This window comes from Prionailurus viverrinus, unplaced genomic scaffold (genome assembly GCF_022837055.1).
Source record: "Prionailurus viverrinus isolate Anna unplaced genomic scaffold, UM_Priviv_1.0 scaffold_35, whole genome shotgun sequence".
Classification (NCBI taxonomy): Eukaryota; Metazoa; Chordata; class Mammalia; order Carnivora; family Felidae; genus Prionailurus; species Prionailurus viverrinus.
The window spans coordinates 3342833-3358983 of record NW_025927605.1 but is presented as its reverse complement, the minus strand read 5'-3'; the positions used below and the strand labels follow the sequence as shown (position 1 = coordinate 3358983).

The 16151-nt window shown below is 52.6% G+C and overlaps 1 protein-coding gene across 1 annotated transcript; it reads right to left on the bottom strand.

Annotated features, from left to right (window-relative positions):
- Nucleotides 1–7660: 7660 nt before the first annotated feature.
- On the bottom strand, nt 7661–14139 carry KRT32 (keratin 32). Its single transcript, XM_047845748.1, has 7 exons — nt 13672–14139; nt 12912–12994; nt 12577–12733; nt 11129–11290; nt 10922–11047; nt 9987–10207; nt 7661–7790 (listed from the first exon to the last, which is right to left on the bottom strand). Exons 1-7 carry the CDS (start codon nt 14137–14139, stop codon nt 7661–7663), a joined length of 1347 nt encoding a protein of 448 aa, XP_047701704.1.
- Between the last annotated feature and the right edge of the window lie 2012 nt (nt 14140–16151).

Sequence of the window (16151 nt, the reverse complement as noted above, 5' to 3'; positions counted from 1 at the left end):
TCTGGTCCCTGGTTCCCCACTGAAAATACAAGCTCTGGAACAGACCATGGGCTTGAACTCTTGAGCACAACCCAAGTAAGAATTACACTGCACATTTTGCAACTATACATGTGCAAAACACACATACATATTATTTTCTATTCTGTTCTCTCTTTCTCTCACTCTCTTGCTCTCTCTCTCTCGCCCTCTCTCTAGCTGATCAAAATCCACTAAAGTGACTTCACAGACCATCAATGGATCACAGCCATAGTTTAAAATACACCACACAGGTGCCCACTGTAACTCGGTGAAATAACCTGACAACAGTAGACACACACAACAGGCAACTTCATTTATTAATTTATTCTTTTAACTTATTGGCCAGGAACCAGAAGAGAGATGTAGCTCCCCAAGTGCTGCAGAAGGAAAATGGCCCCGCTGAGAGAACTTGAACGTCAAAACACAGGCGGAAGTCGTGAGAAGCCGCAGAGCCTCAGGGACGCCGCACCCCAGAGATGAGCCGTCTGTAAGGTGGGTGTCAGCCACGGGGGAGTCTCTGGCTTCCCATGTCTGTCATGTGCGGCGACGGGAAGGTCCCCACTGCCCTGTGCACGGGATCTGCTGCTACCATGGCAGCCTTGGGCTCACAGGGTGGGCTCAAGGAGGAGGTGCCGTGTGGGGCTTGTGGGGTGCAGGTCACGGGACACGCTTGTGGGTCGCCCGAGGGAGCGGCATGTGGATTGAAGGCATTCTGCAACCGAGATGCACAGAGACGTCCATCCTCGAGCCCAGCAGCTAAGAAAAGACAGACTTGGCCTGAGTCCCTGCCCTCCTGCCTTACTAGTTCAGGCCCCGGGGCCAATTACGTTCTTTGAGCCCCGTATCTTCATCTACAATAACAAGGACGGTAATGTTAACTGCATGGCCTGCTATTAAGTCTTAGGGAAAATAATGCTGAAATCCATAGGAAGAGAGACAACAGGGCTCATCAGAGAGGACTGGGTCTTCTGTTCACACATAGGTGCTCTTCCCACATGCAACACTCCAAATACTTTCCTGCCACATGAGTTCTTTGCTGCCATCATTCTCTGAGCCTCAGTTTCCTCGATTACAAACTGGGGCCCCTAGAACCCTCACATACTCCTTCAGCTATGGCACAAGCAAAATTGACTAGGCCTGATAGAGATTGAGGGGAGTCCCGTCAGACTTTTTTTTTTTAAAGAAAAGTGGCATATCTTTATTTTAATTTTTTTAAATGTTTTTATTTATTTTTGAGACAGAGACAGAGCATAAGCAGGGGAGGGGCAGAGAGCGGGGGAGACACAGAATCCGGAGCAGGCTCCAGGCTCTGAGCTGTCAGCACAGAGCCGGATGCGGGGCTCGAACCCACAAACCGTGAGATCATGACCTGAGGCAAAGTCGGGCGCTTAACCGAATGAGCCACCCAGGCGCCCCCTTTTTTTTGAAATGTTTTTATTTATTTATTTTTAATTTTTTTTAGATGTTTATTTATTATTGAGAGACAGAGAGAGACAGAGCATGAGCAGGGGAGGAGCAGAGAGAGGGGGAGACACAGAATCCGAAGTCAGGCTCCAAGCTCTGAGCTGTCAGCACAGAGCCCGATGCAGGGCTCAAACTCAAACTGCGAGATCATGACCTGAGCCGAAGTCGGGCGCTTAACCGACTGAGCCACCCAGGTGCCCCTGTTTTTATTTATTTTTGAGGCAGAGAGAGACAGAGCATGAGCAGGGGAGGGACAGAGAGAGGGGGAGACACGGAATCAAAGTGGCATATCTGAAAGAAAGAAAGAAAGAAAGAAAGAAAGAAAGAAAGAAAGAAAAGAAAAGAAAGAAAAATTTAAGGCAGGCCTTATCATGTTGCATGGATTCAGTGAAGGAAGACAAAATGCCCAGCACATCAGAAATGTTCCGGCCACAGATATTCCTCCTTCTCCCTCACCCTGCTCATGGCCCAAGGCCACCGGCTAAAAGGAAAGAACCAAAATTAAGGGCCAGGCATGAGAGCAGTTGGGCACCCTGAGGAAGCAGAACCCCAAGTGTCCGCTGGGACAGGGGGGCACCCGTGGCTGAGAAGGAAGGAACTCAAGAGCTCTGGGCAGGTGTGTGGTGTAGGATGGTCACAATACACACATCAGCGTCCTGGAGATGCTACAAACACTGGCCCTCCTCAGCCTCACACGTACCCGCAGTCCTTGCTCTCCAGAAGGTTCCAGCACGTGGTGATCTCGCCCTCCAGCCTGGCCTTGACGTCCAGCAGCACCCGATACTGCCAGTTCGGCTGCTCCTCGGCCAGCTGGGCCTCCGCGCTGCCCATCAGTAGCTGGATCACCGCCGGTTCCAGTGGTAACCGGACCCAGGCCTGTCCTGCGAAACCGCCCTTAGGCAGTGGCCGGCCCCATGAGTAGCTCCCCCCTCCCCCAAATCAGAGAGGGCTAACTGCGCTCCTTGCCAGTGCCCTCTGTTGCTAAAAGGGAGGTTTCATGTCATCTCTTTGGAGAAGCTGAGTTCTGTTCCCCGAACGACCATCTGGCGTCTCCCTGGAGGGGCACGGCCTTGAACATGCAACAGTCACCTGGAAGAGGTAGAGCTCGGCGAGCGCGGGGGCCTCTGGTCTCAGCGCCGGCGCCCAGAGAGACGGGGCAGTAGAACGGAGGGGTGCCGACGTGTTGGAACTAAAGGAAAATTAGAGTGGCTTCGGCCCCTTCCTGCCCCAACCAGAGACCAGAGGGGCTGTGCGCTCCCTGGGGACCCAGAGCAAGTCAGCCACAGGGTCCGGACTGCAGCCCGGTGCTCCTGACTCCAGCACGTTCTCTCCCTCTACGCCAAACCTGTCCTGTTAAAAGGCCAAGCGGTAAACATTTTGTGCTTCGCAGGCCATACAGGCTGTTTGCGCTAAACTTCTCGTCTCCGCCGTTGCAGCGCGGGGCAGACGCAGACAGTGTGGCTGTGTCCCGGTGAAAGTATATTCACCAACAGACAGCAGCTGGGTGTGACCTGTGAGCTGCAGCTCGCTAACCCCACTCTACACGACACAACGAATGAGGCCTGAGAATCGGACCCCTCACGGCACGTGGGGAGACCCTTAGCCTGCCCTGGAGCCAGAGCGCTGGGGCAGGGGAAGGGCATTGCCCAGGTGGACTCCAGAAGTGGACACTGCACCGTCCCCTGCCCCAAGACATTTAGACCGAGACCGGCAGTCCGTCCAGATGCTCTTTAACCTTAGAGCAAAACAAAAACTGCCCGGGTAGGGGCGGGTGGGGGGGGTGGTTGGTGTGGTGGCCTCGTTACTGCTGCTACTTCTGTTCTTTCTGAAACTTGGGTGTCCAAAGTCTCCAGAAAGTAACTCAGCTGCCGAAGTCACTGGGGGGAAAGTCAGAACGGGGAAGTGGGGGGACTTGTATGCCAGCCAAAGCAGATTTTCTTTAATTGGCATTAATTGAGCACTTATACTATGCCAGATATCATGATAGTTCAGATGCATTCTGTGCCAGTAACGCGGTGAAGGAGGTAGAATTACCCCCCTTTCCAAAGGGGGAGGAGCTTGCAGTTTACAGAGGTTAGGGGACCCGCAGAAATCACTCCGCGTGTGGTGGCGCAACTAGGATTCCAGGAGATGTTTTTTGAAGCCGGAGTCCCTGATGGCTTGTTTCCATTATGGCAAGAGGCTCATCCGGGTATTTGGTTACTTATTTAGGGCTAAGGGGCAGGGACTATTTGGAAATAAATTTGCCTCGACCAGTTGCTCAAAAGGATAGAATGCAAACGATCGTAAGACATTTCTATTTAGCAAAATTGAGATCATCACACTCATGTGCTACAATTTATGAAACACCAGACGAGAATTGTTTTATTGTTAATGATCTTCCCAGTTACTGCTCAGCATATCCTTTTTTTGATCATACCGGAGAAGTCTTCCCAATATTATAGGGAGGGTGCCGATCAGTGTCATTCAGTCCACGAGCTGTCCTGGTGACTCTGCCAGTCACTGTGTCCGACTGCTGGGCCTTTCTCTCTGGAAGCCGTCACCCTCTGGCCAAGCTTCCCCGAACCCAGCTCTGCCCCGTGGGCCCTCACTCCCACGCCCAGGAGGAGGCCTTGCCCTTGGACAGTGAGAGACAGACCCAAGGCTGTGCACCAGTCTCCTTAATGGCCTCAGGGAAAGTCTCATCTTTGAAACACATGTCCTCTCTCTTTTCCAGTCCCCACTCAGGGAGGATCCTGCTACCTGTGGGAGTTTCTCCCAAACATCAAATACGACAGAGGTTTTATTACTTTACGTGGTCCTAAGTTTTCCTGTAAAGTGGAGTTAATGAAATCCAAATGCTTTGATATGAGGGCAGACTTCCTCTGAGGATCCCCATATGTGTAACACGAGGTCCACTTTCCAGGCGGTCCCGGTGCTGGTGGGCAGAAATATTCCCCAGCGTCTACATCCGTGGCTTCTGCATCCCTCACAAAGTGGAGATGGACCAGGAGGGAGGATAGCTGTCAACCTCTCTAGCTTGGAAGCATCATCCCAACACAGCAGATGGCGACCATCCATGGCCAGCAGAGGGGGCAGCACTAACTGCGCCTGAGCCTTGGGGCTTGGTATCCTATAAAAAGCTTTAATAGGCATTTGGGTTGTCAGACAGGTCCTGGCAAGTCAGATGACACACAAGGTGGAAAGAGGAACCAGGTTGGATTGGACAGTATGCTCTGAGGGAAAAGGAGCCTGCACAAGTCCCCAAAGGGCCCAGGGGACCTGGACTCCTGGCCTACAACCCCTGTGTCATTGCTCCTGGCCACAGCCTGAGTCTGTCCTCTTATTGAGCCAAAGCCTCCAAGGATAAGGAGATTCTGAATTTGGTGGTTTCCAGATATTTTTTTAATTGGGAACTACAGTCCTGGGAAGGAGTTTCAGCATCTCAGAGAAAATATCTCTGTTCTTAGGGACAGGAAAGAAGGCAAAAGGAAAAGTATTTATTAGCCTGAAATAATAATAAACCTTCCTGCTTGGAGAAAACATCAAGGAGACCCGCTAGGCTTGGCGTGAGAGCACTTACTTTGATTCCCACCTGTTGGTTGGTGAGTGCATCTTTCCAACTCTCTGGGCCTTAGACTCACCATCCATAAATGGGAGAGGCTGGGCCACATCATCTGGAAGGCTCCTTATGATTCTGATAGCTTAGGATAGTGTTGTTGAATAGAACTTTCTGGAATAATGGAAATATTCTACATCTGCACTCTGGTATGGTACCCCTAGCCACATGTAGGTACTGAGCACTTGAAATGTGGCTCGTGTATTGAGGAACTGAATTTTTCAATTTTATTTCATTAAAAATTCAATAGCCACATGTAGTCTGTGGCTACCATATTGGACAAGACAGAACAGGTCTAGGATTTTAGAACCATAGATCTGGTTCTGTTCAGTCTATTGTGTTTATCAAGCTAAGCACATTCTAGACAAATTTGCACGGGGACTGAAATTAAGAGGGATTGCCAGTTTGTACTCAGTTATGAGAATATCCACATGGCCAGAAGCTCCTCTCTCTTGGCATTCCAGATCACCGAAATGCTACCCTCACCTCCCCACTCAGGAACCACAGCTGGCTAAGCAGTGTGTTTGTGTCTCCCATCAGGCTCACAGCCTCGCCTGCCAAGCCTGCATGCCGGATCCTGTCCCGAGAGCCCCAGGCGGCTCCAGGAGCCAATTCACTTCTCATCATTTCTTGGCAAGTCCAGAGGGCAGATCTTTAATAGAAACATCACCTCAGCTCATTAAAGAAGAACAGTGTGTTTAGAAGTTGAGGTTCAGAAAGGTGTATAAGATTCCTGTTTCTGGCCCTTTCCTTTTAATCCGCCATGGCCAGTCTTGCCAAGTCAGGTCCTCTGCTGAGCCTCTCAGATTGAGCCCTGATTTTTTCCTTCCCACTGTCACAGCCTGAGCTGAGGCCCCATTAGCTTCTTCCACATACTGGTTATCAGCTCTGTCCCTGCCCCTCAGCCATCTTTTTTATACTCCTCGGTGAAACTTTCTAAAAGGCCACTCCAGCCATGCCATCCTTGGGCTCAGAACCTACAGCAGCCCTCCCACAGCTTTCTGGATGGAGTCCAGGCTCCATCAGAGATACCTGGGGCCTCCCCGTGGTCTGACACCTTCCTACCACATGAGATTTATTCCCACCAACCTTCCACAGGGACCCGCTGCTCTAGCCAGCAAGGCCACTCAAGGCGTCTGGAGCCAGACCTTGGCTTCCACGCAGGCCCCACGTGCCTCTACCTCTTTTTTGCTCAGTAGACATTCAGGCCCATCTCAAATGCCACCAGCTGCAGGAAGCCTTCCCTGCTCTCCCCAGGCCAGTACTTTGTCCCAGCCTCTGTTAGCATGTGCTCTTTCTAGGTAGCAATTTGCCATGAGTGGAGTGCTTCGAATAAGTGCTTCAGGGCACACAGCTGGACCTGGGTTCGAATTTTGGTCCTTGCATGTAACTTTGGGCAACTGACTAACCCATTCTGCACTCCTCGGTTTTCCATTTCTAAAATGGACATGAGGCCTCCCTTACACGGTGGTTGTGCAAGCCGCATAGGCCGGTCTATACAATGTGCTCAGCACGGTACCACGTGCACCATATGTGCTCAGGAAGTGGTAGTCATGGTTATTATTATTTACACTGGCCCCAGCTCCGTCGCCAATCATAGGCTTCCGGACAGTGGGGATCACTGGCATTTTTTTTTTTTTTTTGGTAGCCCCTCCCTGCACAGAGCTGTAGTTTGCAAATATGAGGACTCAGAATACGAATTGCTTGATTTATCCCTGGGGCCTAACAGCCTATACTGAGTCCTGGGTCCACTATATACTAGTTGGATGACCTTTGGGCAAGTTTCTTAACCTCTCTGGCTCTCAGCTTCCTCATTTACAAAGGGGAGAAATAATGGTACCTTTTTTCACAAGTTGTTGCAATGTTTAAATGCGGCACTAAGGAAGTATCTGGGGGATGACCCTGGGGGTATCTACATGTAAGTAGGCCATTAGTGAAGACTTTTTGAATGAATGAATGAATGATCCCATTGTAACAGCTGTAATGAGGTGGGGAGGTGGGGTCATAACAGTATTCTTCTCAATTACAGTAGTTTGGCCTAGGTTTCAGGCATAATTATCTCCCTCTTCTCTTTATTCCTTTATGACTTGGCTCTGGACAGATTGCCTGGCTCTAACTGGCTTATGGCATGCGGGCCTTTCTAGCGAATGCCTCCCAAGCCTCCGTGGAAACAGACGAGGCCCAAAAATAAGTATAGAATTTGGCCACTTTCCTCTTGAGCCCAACTGAGTAGAACTGGCTGGTGGATACAGCAGCAAAGGCGACAAATAGAGAAAGATGCGTTTGCAGGGCCACTGGATGAGGCTTTATTCGCCAGTTTACTAACAGCACGTGCCCTTGAGGCAGCACAGACAACCAGAAACATCAGCCAAGAGAACAGTCTGGCTGTGGAAGTGAGAGGCAGTTTTCCAAGACGTGGGGGCCCGGGGCGCCCCCTGCAGATCCGAGCATGTAGCACACAGCCCACCTCCCAGCTGGAGGGCTTCCTTGCTGACCACTGAATGGGGGTCAGACTCCGCCTGAGGAGGCTCCAGCCTCCCAGCTCCAGTCTGTCCAGGATCCACCGACCCTGAGGGACTTTCAGTAGCGCACCTGAGGACAGGGCACACAAGGCACGCAGACGGTGCGCGGCACACAGATGGTGCGGGGCACGCTGGGGGAAGGTGCACAAGGGGGACAGGAGGGAGTGGAGCACGGGTTACAGGGCAACCTGCGGAAGACAGGCACAGGGGGCAGGATTAGAGAAAAGCCCAAGGCAGCAACTAGTGCATGGCTCTGCCCCCAGATGCCTCACAAACTCACCCGCTGCTCACCTTCTCCACTCGGCTTCCCTAATCCCACCTCCGTCATCTTTGCCTGTGTAACCCTTAACTGGCCTCCCCAGCCCCACCCCGGCCCCTCCTAACCACTGTCAGCTTCGTGGCCAGAGTGATCTTCCACAGACACAAATATAAGTATGCCACTCCCTGCCTAAAACGTTCGGTGGCTCCCATTTGGGCCAGGATGGAGAGCAGCTTCCTTCAACTCAACTGTCACATCCTCCTTGAAGCCCTCCATGATCTCTCTGTGTCAAATCCCCCAACGGTACCGTGTGCCCCCTCCCAGAGTGATGTGTGATTGTCCTGTTATGGTCTGTCTCCCCATTAAACAGTGAGGTCAGCAGCCGTGTATGCATGCACATCCTGCATACCTGGCCTGGAGCAGGCACTTAATAAGAATGTGTTGGATAAGGTGAACTCAGTAATTAAAACAGAAGGAAGACATGGCAAAAGGAGAAAGGATGATCTCAGAGACCGACAGGTGTGGGCTCAAGACCAGAAACCACAGCCTGGACAGTAGATGGGAACCAAACAGCCCAGAAACTGGACAGGGAGCCCAGGGACCACATCCAGCCTGAAATATGTTTTGTGTGGCCAGCACCATATTCTTTTCTCATTTGTTGAAAATGTTTAAAAATCAGAAGAATTTAACATTTAAAAGACATCTAGATTCCCAGTTTCTCGTGAGCAATCAGAAGATCCAACCATACTGGATGTGCCTCTCACACGGTAGAAATGGTCCTCATCAGGGGTGGCGCCCTCGCCGGAGTAGACATCGCTCTTTGGTTCCCCAGAGTCCCACCGTGACCCACGTCACACATGTGCATCAGCACCCTGTTCCTTGAAAAGCATTTGATTTTGCAACCCTTGCCCCAGAGGGTGAAACTGAATGACAGACAAGTAAAGCTGAACGTGGACCAAGAAACCGCCTACAGGGAGCACCTGGGTAGCTCAGTCGAGCATCCGACTTCAGCTCAGGTCATGATCTCACAGTTCATGGGTTCAAGCCCCACGTCGGGCTCTGTGCTGACAGGTCAGAACCTGGAGCCTGTTTCCAATCCTGTGTCTCCCTCTCTCTCTGCCTCTCCCCTGCTCATGCTCTCTCTCTGTTTCTCAAAACATAAGATAAAATGTTTAAACAAATCTTTTTAAACAAAAAAAAGAAACTGTCTACAACAGTAATCAGCCCAGCAGGTGTCCACGGGCCCGAGGTATCCTGTGCCCAGGTGACTGCCAGGCCTTGCTGAGTGCCTGCCCCACCCGGATTCCGACTCTCCCCACTGCTCACATGACCAGGATCTCCTGGACAGTTTCCCTGCCTGGACCCTCTTCCCTCTACTTCCTGCAACCACCTGTGCCATCTTCCTGAAGAACAGCTTTGAGCTTTCACTGACTCACTCAGGAAACATTTACTAAGCATCTACTACATGCCAGGCGCAGGAGATAAAAATAGTTTCTACGATCTCTGAGTTCTAGATGATTGCCATCTCACTGGGGAGATAGGCCGTTAAGCAAACTCTATCATTTCCTCCTCAAAACAAAACAAAACAAAACAAAACAAAAAATGAGGGCATCCCACTGCCTATTAAATAAGGTCCTCCCTCCCCAGCATGGCCTTTATGGTTCCCCATGAACGGGCCCCACTGCCCTCTTGTGTCTTCCTTCCTTCCCGCCATAGCCCAATCACGTTAAGCCACCTATTGGTCCTCTCGAGTGCAGAAAAATCTTTCCCCCAAGTATGATCTCCAGTTGCCCGTCTCCCTAACCAGGCGGAAACAACCTGAGAGCAGATGCCTCGTCATCATCTGTCTCCACATCCCTAATGGCACCGGGTACATGGGAAGCCCTTGGAAGGAGTTTGCTGACTTGGGAAGGAACACAGTGGCCTCCAGTGGGCCAGGTTTGGGATGGCAGCATGAACACCTGCCTGACTTTCTTTGGACCATACCAGCTTCCTAACTGCTTCTTAATCACGACAGGGCTCTATCTCCTGGGTAAGCCCTTGTAGCCTTCTCCTAGAGCCTCCTATAGCCTTCTCCAAACCCATGTTTGCACCCATGTGTACAGCCTCAGCTGGGCCCACTCACTTGCAGTCCTCGCTCTCCAGCAGGCCCCGGTACGTGTTGATCTCGCCCTCCAGCCGGGCCCGCACGTCCAGCAGCACCTGGTACTCCTGGTTCTGCCGCTCCAGGTCACAGCGGATCTCGGCCAGCTGGGCCTCCACGTTGCTGATCAGGCACTGCATCTGGGCCAGCTGGGAGCTGTAGCGCGCCTCGGTCTCCGCCAGGGTGTTTTCGAGAGAGTCCCTCTACGGCAAAAGGAAAGACACAGTAGCTGAGGAGCAGACCTATTCTCCTGGTTCAGAAAGAACCAAGAAAAGCCAGGTCTCTCTTTGGGGTTGGGAATGACCCCCTCCCTACCTAAGTCACTGTGGAAACTGAGGCCCAGGACGGTTGAATGACTTGTTTAAGCTTAAGCAGCTGTCAGGTAACAGACTGGGATGTGAACCCAGGTCCCCGTGACCCTAAACCCCTTATTCCTTCTTCAGCCTCGGTCTGGCTTCAGACTTTGGATCTGAGGTTCCCCAGGCTCCTCCCCGACAGCATCGTCAAGATCTGTGGCCTTCAGCCCTGGCTGTGCTTTGAAGTCACATGAGCGCCTTTAAAAGATCCTTGTGCCCGGCCCCCACCTCCAGAGACTCTGATTTCACTCATCCAGAGAGGAACTAAGCATGGGGAGTTTTTAAAACTCCAGTAGGAAGCCTGCGTTTAGAAGGTTCAGACCAAGCAGAGAACACGCCTTCCTGGGGAGTTGTGTTTGACAGTTGTCCACCTAACCCATGTCAGGGTTGAGACAAGCCCCTTTGATCTCTGGGATGGGTCTTGGGAGCAACCTCAGCCTAGGAGAGGTCAGCTGGGCAAACGTCCGTGGTGGCTGAATCGGGGCCCCCTCCCCCCGCCTGGATGCCGGCACCTAAGCGCATTTGCCGCCTGGGATCCAGAGACCACCCGGCGGCACCCACCAGGCTGTGCTGGGCCTGCAGCTCGATCTCCAGCGTGTTGACCGTTCGTCTCAGATCGATGATGTCCGACTGGTAGCTCTGAAGCTGCTCGGAGCTCGTGGCCACCTGCTGATTGAGCTCCTCCATCTGCAAAGGGGGAGACAGGAGAAGGGCAGGAGAGCCTTCTCAGGGACCTTAGGGAGGCCGGCCCACCTGCGAGAGGCCCACCTGCATGTTGAACCATTCCTCCACGTCCCTGAGGTTGGTCTCCACCACAGTCTCATACTGACACCGCATCTCCTCCAGCATCCTGTTCAGGTCCACGGGCGGTGCAGCGTCGACCTCGATATTAAGGCGGTCCCCCAGCTGGCACCGGAGGGCACTGACTTCCTGAAAAGGCACGAGTGTGAGGTCACGTGATCCCACTCACCACCCCAGGGAGACACAAAATGGTGGGACGAAAGATGCTAGGATGTCTATGTTAGAGGGGCCCCTTGAGGCTTGCCGTCCACTCTGCGGAAGCTTGTGGTCTTCCAGCTCCGACCGGATGTTCCCGTGATGGCGGCAGGGCTCCATCACACTTCCTGTCACTTTGGCAGAAGCCAAGAGCAATGCCAGGGTTTGTCTGATCTCCTCGGGCCAGAATGGGAAACCCATGCCCCCGTATTCCCAGCCACCCTCCCGGCCTGTGTTCGTCTGGGAGGGAGGACAGCAGGAGCCTGGCTTCACTTGGTTCAAGGCCTGAGTGAGAGCAGACGCCTCCCCAGGCTTGGCTGCCAAAGAGAGAAAGTTGTCTCAGAGGCTGCCCGAGTGTGCGATAATGCCTCATTAGTGGCCTCTTGGTGCCGTTCCCAGTTCTCTGATTTAAGTAGGATGAGTCAGGCACCTTAGGGCACCCAGTGAGTACATGGTGACTGATTGTTACTTTGCATTTAAGCCTAAGGAAACCCAGCCAGGATTCAGAGGCACTTGCTCTTTCAAATCCCAACTCAAGAGGTTGAGAGTCAACGCAGAGAAGGTGGAGGGTGGGGGGCGTGGCACCAGAGGTCCGGTGGTCTATGCAGCACACAGGTGCCCAGGCGGGAGCGATCTCCCTCCGCGGACGTGCCGGAGATGAGGAGGAAAGTCAGAAAATAAAGTGTCGACCGATGGATTTTGGATTAAGTATATTATATGCAAACAGGAGCAAAGAAGAAGGATAGGATGGGGTCAGAAGAAAGAAAACCACTGCAGTTGACTCTCCCTTGGAAGAGCCCCAGCGGCCGAGCCTTCCGGAGAGGGACAGGCCATTCCATGTGAGCTCTGGAACACAACCCCCTCTGGGCCTGAGGCACCACTCTGCCCCCAGAAAGTGATTCTCATGAGAAAAACACAAGCATCTGGCAGTCACACAAGACCAGGAAATGCAGAAGAGAAGGTTGCTTGCATTTCTGAGCAGGGAGCAAGTGACGGGTGTTTCACACCCATGACCTCATGGAATGCTTGCAGTAGCCCCGTGTCATCGCGCTGCTCCGTTTTACAGGTGAGGAGGCTCAGAAAGGTTCAGTGAGTTGGGCAAGTCACAGAAACAGCACACAGCAAGCCTGGGAATTTCAACCCAAGTCTGTCCAACCCAAAACCTCACGTGCTTCCCATTCCGCTTCCCGGGGCCACGTCAGCTTGATTTTAGGGCTCACCTCCTCGTGGTTCTTCTTGAGGCACAGCAGCTCCTCCTTCAGGGACTCCACCTGGGCCTCCAGGTCGGCCTTGCACAGGGTCAGCTCGTCCAGGATCCTGCGCAGGCCGTTGGTGTCGGCCTCCACCAGCTGCCGCATGGCCAGTTCCGTCTCGTACCTGCACAGGGACAGGGTCAGCAACCGAGGGCTGAAACTGAATACAGCACTCAGGGAAGACCCGCAGCTACTGGCACTTTTCCAACCCTCCCTGAAACTCACGGAGAGCTGCCCCCAAAGATGTGCGGGGAGGTGGGGGGGGGAGAGGGGGTACCCCACCATCCCCGGGCCAGACTCACTTGGTCCTAAAGTCATCGGCGGCCAGCTTGGCGTTATCGATGTGCACGACCATCCTGGCGTTCTCTGCTTTGGTGCACAAAACCTGGGGGCCAAGGCACAAGAGGGGGTGCGTTCAGAATAAGAAGGAAAAAGAGCCCAGAGGAAAAGCTGGTGGCTGAAGGGACTCAGCAGCCTGGTGACCATCCCTGCAGGAGCCCCTCTTCTCTGGGACTCTGGGGAATATTTGGTGAACTGCTAGTCCTTGGAGAACTACTAGGATTTATATTTGAAGCCCCTAGGTTCTTCATAAATCCAAACGCCCCACTTTGGTCGCAGTGAACAACGTGGAAGGAAATAACGTCGTTAAGTCCGAAGTCCTTCGTGAAACAGGCAGATCCTTAACAAGCGCTAACATTGACTAAAAACTCACCGTGTGCCAGAGGCTGTGTTAAACACTTCACGTGCATCAACTCATGGAATCCTCTGGACAGACCCCTTAGGTGCGAACCATTACTGCAACCGGTTTACCGATGAGGACACTGGGGCCTAGGGAAGGGAAGGCCCCCCTCCCAAAGCCACAAAGTGGTAGAACTGAGTCTAGATCCCAGACCTCTTTCCATGTTAAGGACTCTAGCTGAGCCCTCAAACTGTGAGACAATCCTATGCCCTGGGGAAGTCTCTTTCCCCTGAATGAGGCTTAATAAGCTAATGAGATTCAACTCTGGAGCTCCAGGCCTTCCGGTTGCCTTCCCGGTGAGTCCTTTCACCGTTTGCCCTCACCTTCTGCTGGAGCTCCTCGATGGTCCTGAAATAAGACTGGTAGTCAGGACACAGGGTGGGCACTTGAGACTGGCAGGCCTCTTGGATCTTGCTCTCCAGCTCCGCGTTCTCCCGCTCCAGCTGGCGCACCTTCTCCAGGTAGTTGGCCAGGCGGTCGTTCAGGAACTGCATGGTCTCCTTCTCGTTGCCATTGAACGTCCCTTCACAGTACCAGCTGCAGGTGCCCATGGAACTGGCGATACCACTGGCTGGCCGGCAGCTGCTGGGCCAGCAGGAGCTGGATAGGTAGGTCTTGGAGAGGCAGCTGGCTGGCCGGTAGGTGGTGGGCGTGCAGACAGGAGGCACGTATGTCATGGGCTGGCAGACGTAACCGAGGCACAGCTCGGGCCGGCAGCTCATGCTGCTGGAGCAGACAGAGGGGGGCCGCGGGCAGCTCTTGATGGAAGCTGGTGAGCAGTTGGATACCATGTCAGGGAGGCCCCTTCGCAGCGACAGCTACCTGGATTGTCAGTGTCCACAGACCCCATCCTGCTCGGGCCTTTTTATACCCCTGGAATGAGGGGGCTCACGCTAGAAAGTCACCATGGGGTGGTGTGGATGTTTATACACAGCCCCAGAGGAAGCTGCTAATTAATTTATAATTTGGTTTCCAATAAGGAACTCCTTTCCTTGTAAAAGAGGCTAAGCTAGTCATTTGGCTAAAGCAGGACTCTGGGCTCCTGTCATTGATCACCAGGGGAGAGCTTCAGGACACATCTTCAAAGGATCGGCTGTGGGCTTGGGCCCTCATTACCCGGGCGGGGCCACCCGGACACCACAGCACCTGGCCCTGTGCCACCAATGCCCACTGTGCCCCCGCCCGCTCGGGCCCTGAGAAAGGGCCGCAGTTCCGTGGGGTAGCTCTTCCTTTTAATGAGAGCATTCCCTGTGGGAAGAGGCCTGCCCCTTAAGGAGGAAATGTGTGGGTGCCAGAAGTTTCACCGATACTGGCAGTGCTATAAATCGAAGGAGCTGGGAAACAGAACCTCAGAGCCTTCTAAAGCTGCATCACCGCCCTACCTAGGGGGAGAAGTGATCTCAGGGAGGAGAGATCCAGACAGAACCTGAGACCCAGACAGAAAGCCTAAGAATCAGGGGCATCTTTTCAGCTGGATGCTACTAAGAAAGAGAGACGTGGGGATCCCACTCTCGGGAAAGTGTCGTGATCATCCCGGTGGGGCAGACACTCTATCTTGAGCATCTCTGGATCTTCCCTTCGTGAATCACCGCCCCCATAGACAGAGATGTCGAGAGTTCATGACTGTTAAAAGGACAGGGGTGGACAGGCTGGAACAGGCTCTACTTTCGCTTTCTACAGCGCAGGGCTCCCCGCGGGACCTCAGAGATGGGAGGCAGTGTGAATCAGCTCCCTGGAGAAGTGGCACCCTGCAGCCCTGGTGTGAGCTAAGCCAGGGGACTGGAGCAGGCGTCTCCAATTATAGAAGCCTCGGGTATTCCTTAAGAAAGCGACAGGCAAGACCAGTGGTTTCCTGTCCTGCCTGCGATACCCGTGGGCTCAGACACTTCACGTTTAACCTATGGGTGTTACATGGCCACTTTTTATTCATTAATCCTCAATATAACACTGGGGTGTGAGTGCTTGTCTTTTTCTTTCATATATTTCTAGAAGTATCGGCGAAAGGGTAGGGAAGGGAAAATGCCACTCAGCCCTGTTCCCTGAAATCTGTTGCTTGAGAGAAGTCAAGATCGAGAATGCTACATAGAGCCAGTGATCTGGCTGCAATACGCACCAATAAATAGGCAAGAACGGCTTCGGTCTATGGGAGGAAGGCAAGAAACAAGGCTGACAATTCGGTTTTAAAAGGTCTTCAAATAAAAAGAAGAATTCTTGAGTTTTTAAATTTTTTTTTTCAACGTTTATTTATTTTTGGGACAGGAGAGACAGAGCATGAACGGGGGAGGGGCAGAGAGAGAGGGAGACACAGAATCAGAAACAGGCTCCAGGCTCCGAGCCATCAGCCCAGAGCCTGACGCGGGGCTCGAACTCACGGACCGCGAGATCGTGACCTGGCTGAAGTCGGACGCTTAACCAACTGCGCCACCCAGGCGCCCCTAGAATTCTTGAGTTTTTAAAAAAAAGATAGAGATGTTACCTTCTAATTTACTGTGTGACCTCGGGAAAATTGCTTTACCTCTCTGGGTTTCCATTTCCTCATGCATATCGAAAGGGTTAGACTAAATCATCTCTCAGCTAGAATTCCTGCACCAACCATCAATTCCAGGTCCTTTGTCTGGATGAGCTATTTAGAGAAGACAGTAGCATCAGATGGGAGGAGGTATGATGGCGATACCAACCAAATGGAATGAGGCGCATTGGACCAGTCTTCAAAATCATAACTAGCATTTATTGAATCTATGCAAATACCAGGCGCTGTGCTGGGTGCTTGGCATTAATTTGCCCACTTAATCCTCATCCAAAA

Excerpts from the sequence above, each read along its gene's own strand:
- KRT32 (XM_047845748.1), bottom strand. The coding sequence starts at position 14,139 with ATGGTATCCAACTGCTCACCAGCTTCCATCAAGAGCTGCCCGCGGCCC. Across the intron at positions 12,734-12,911 it reads GCCGATGACTTTAGGACCAA|GTACGAGACGGAACTGGCCA; the intron begins GTGAGTCTGGCC and ends GTCCCTGTGCAG. Across the intron at positions 7,791-9,986 it reads CTGGAGAGCGAGGACTGCAA|GTTGCCCTGTAACCCGTGCT; the intron begins GTGAGTGGGCCC and ends TGTCTTCCGCAG.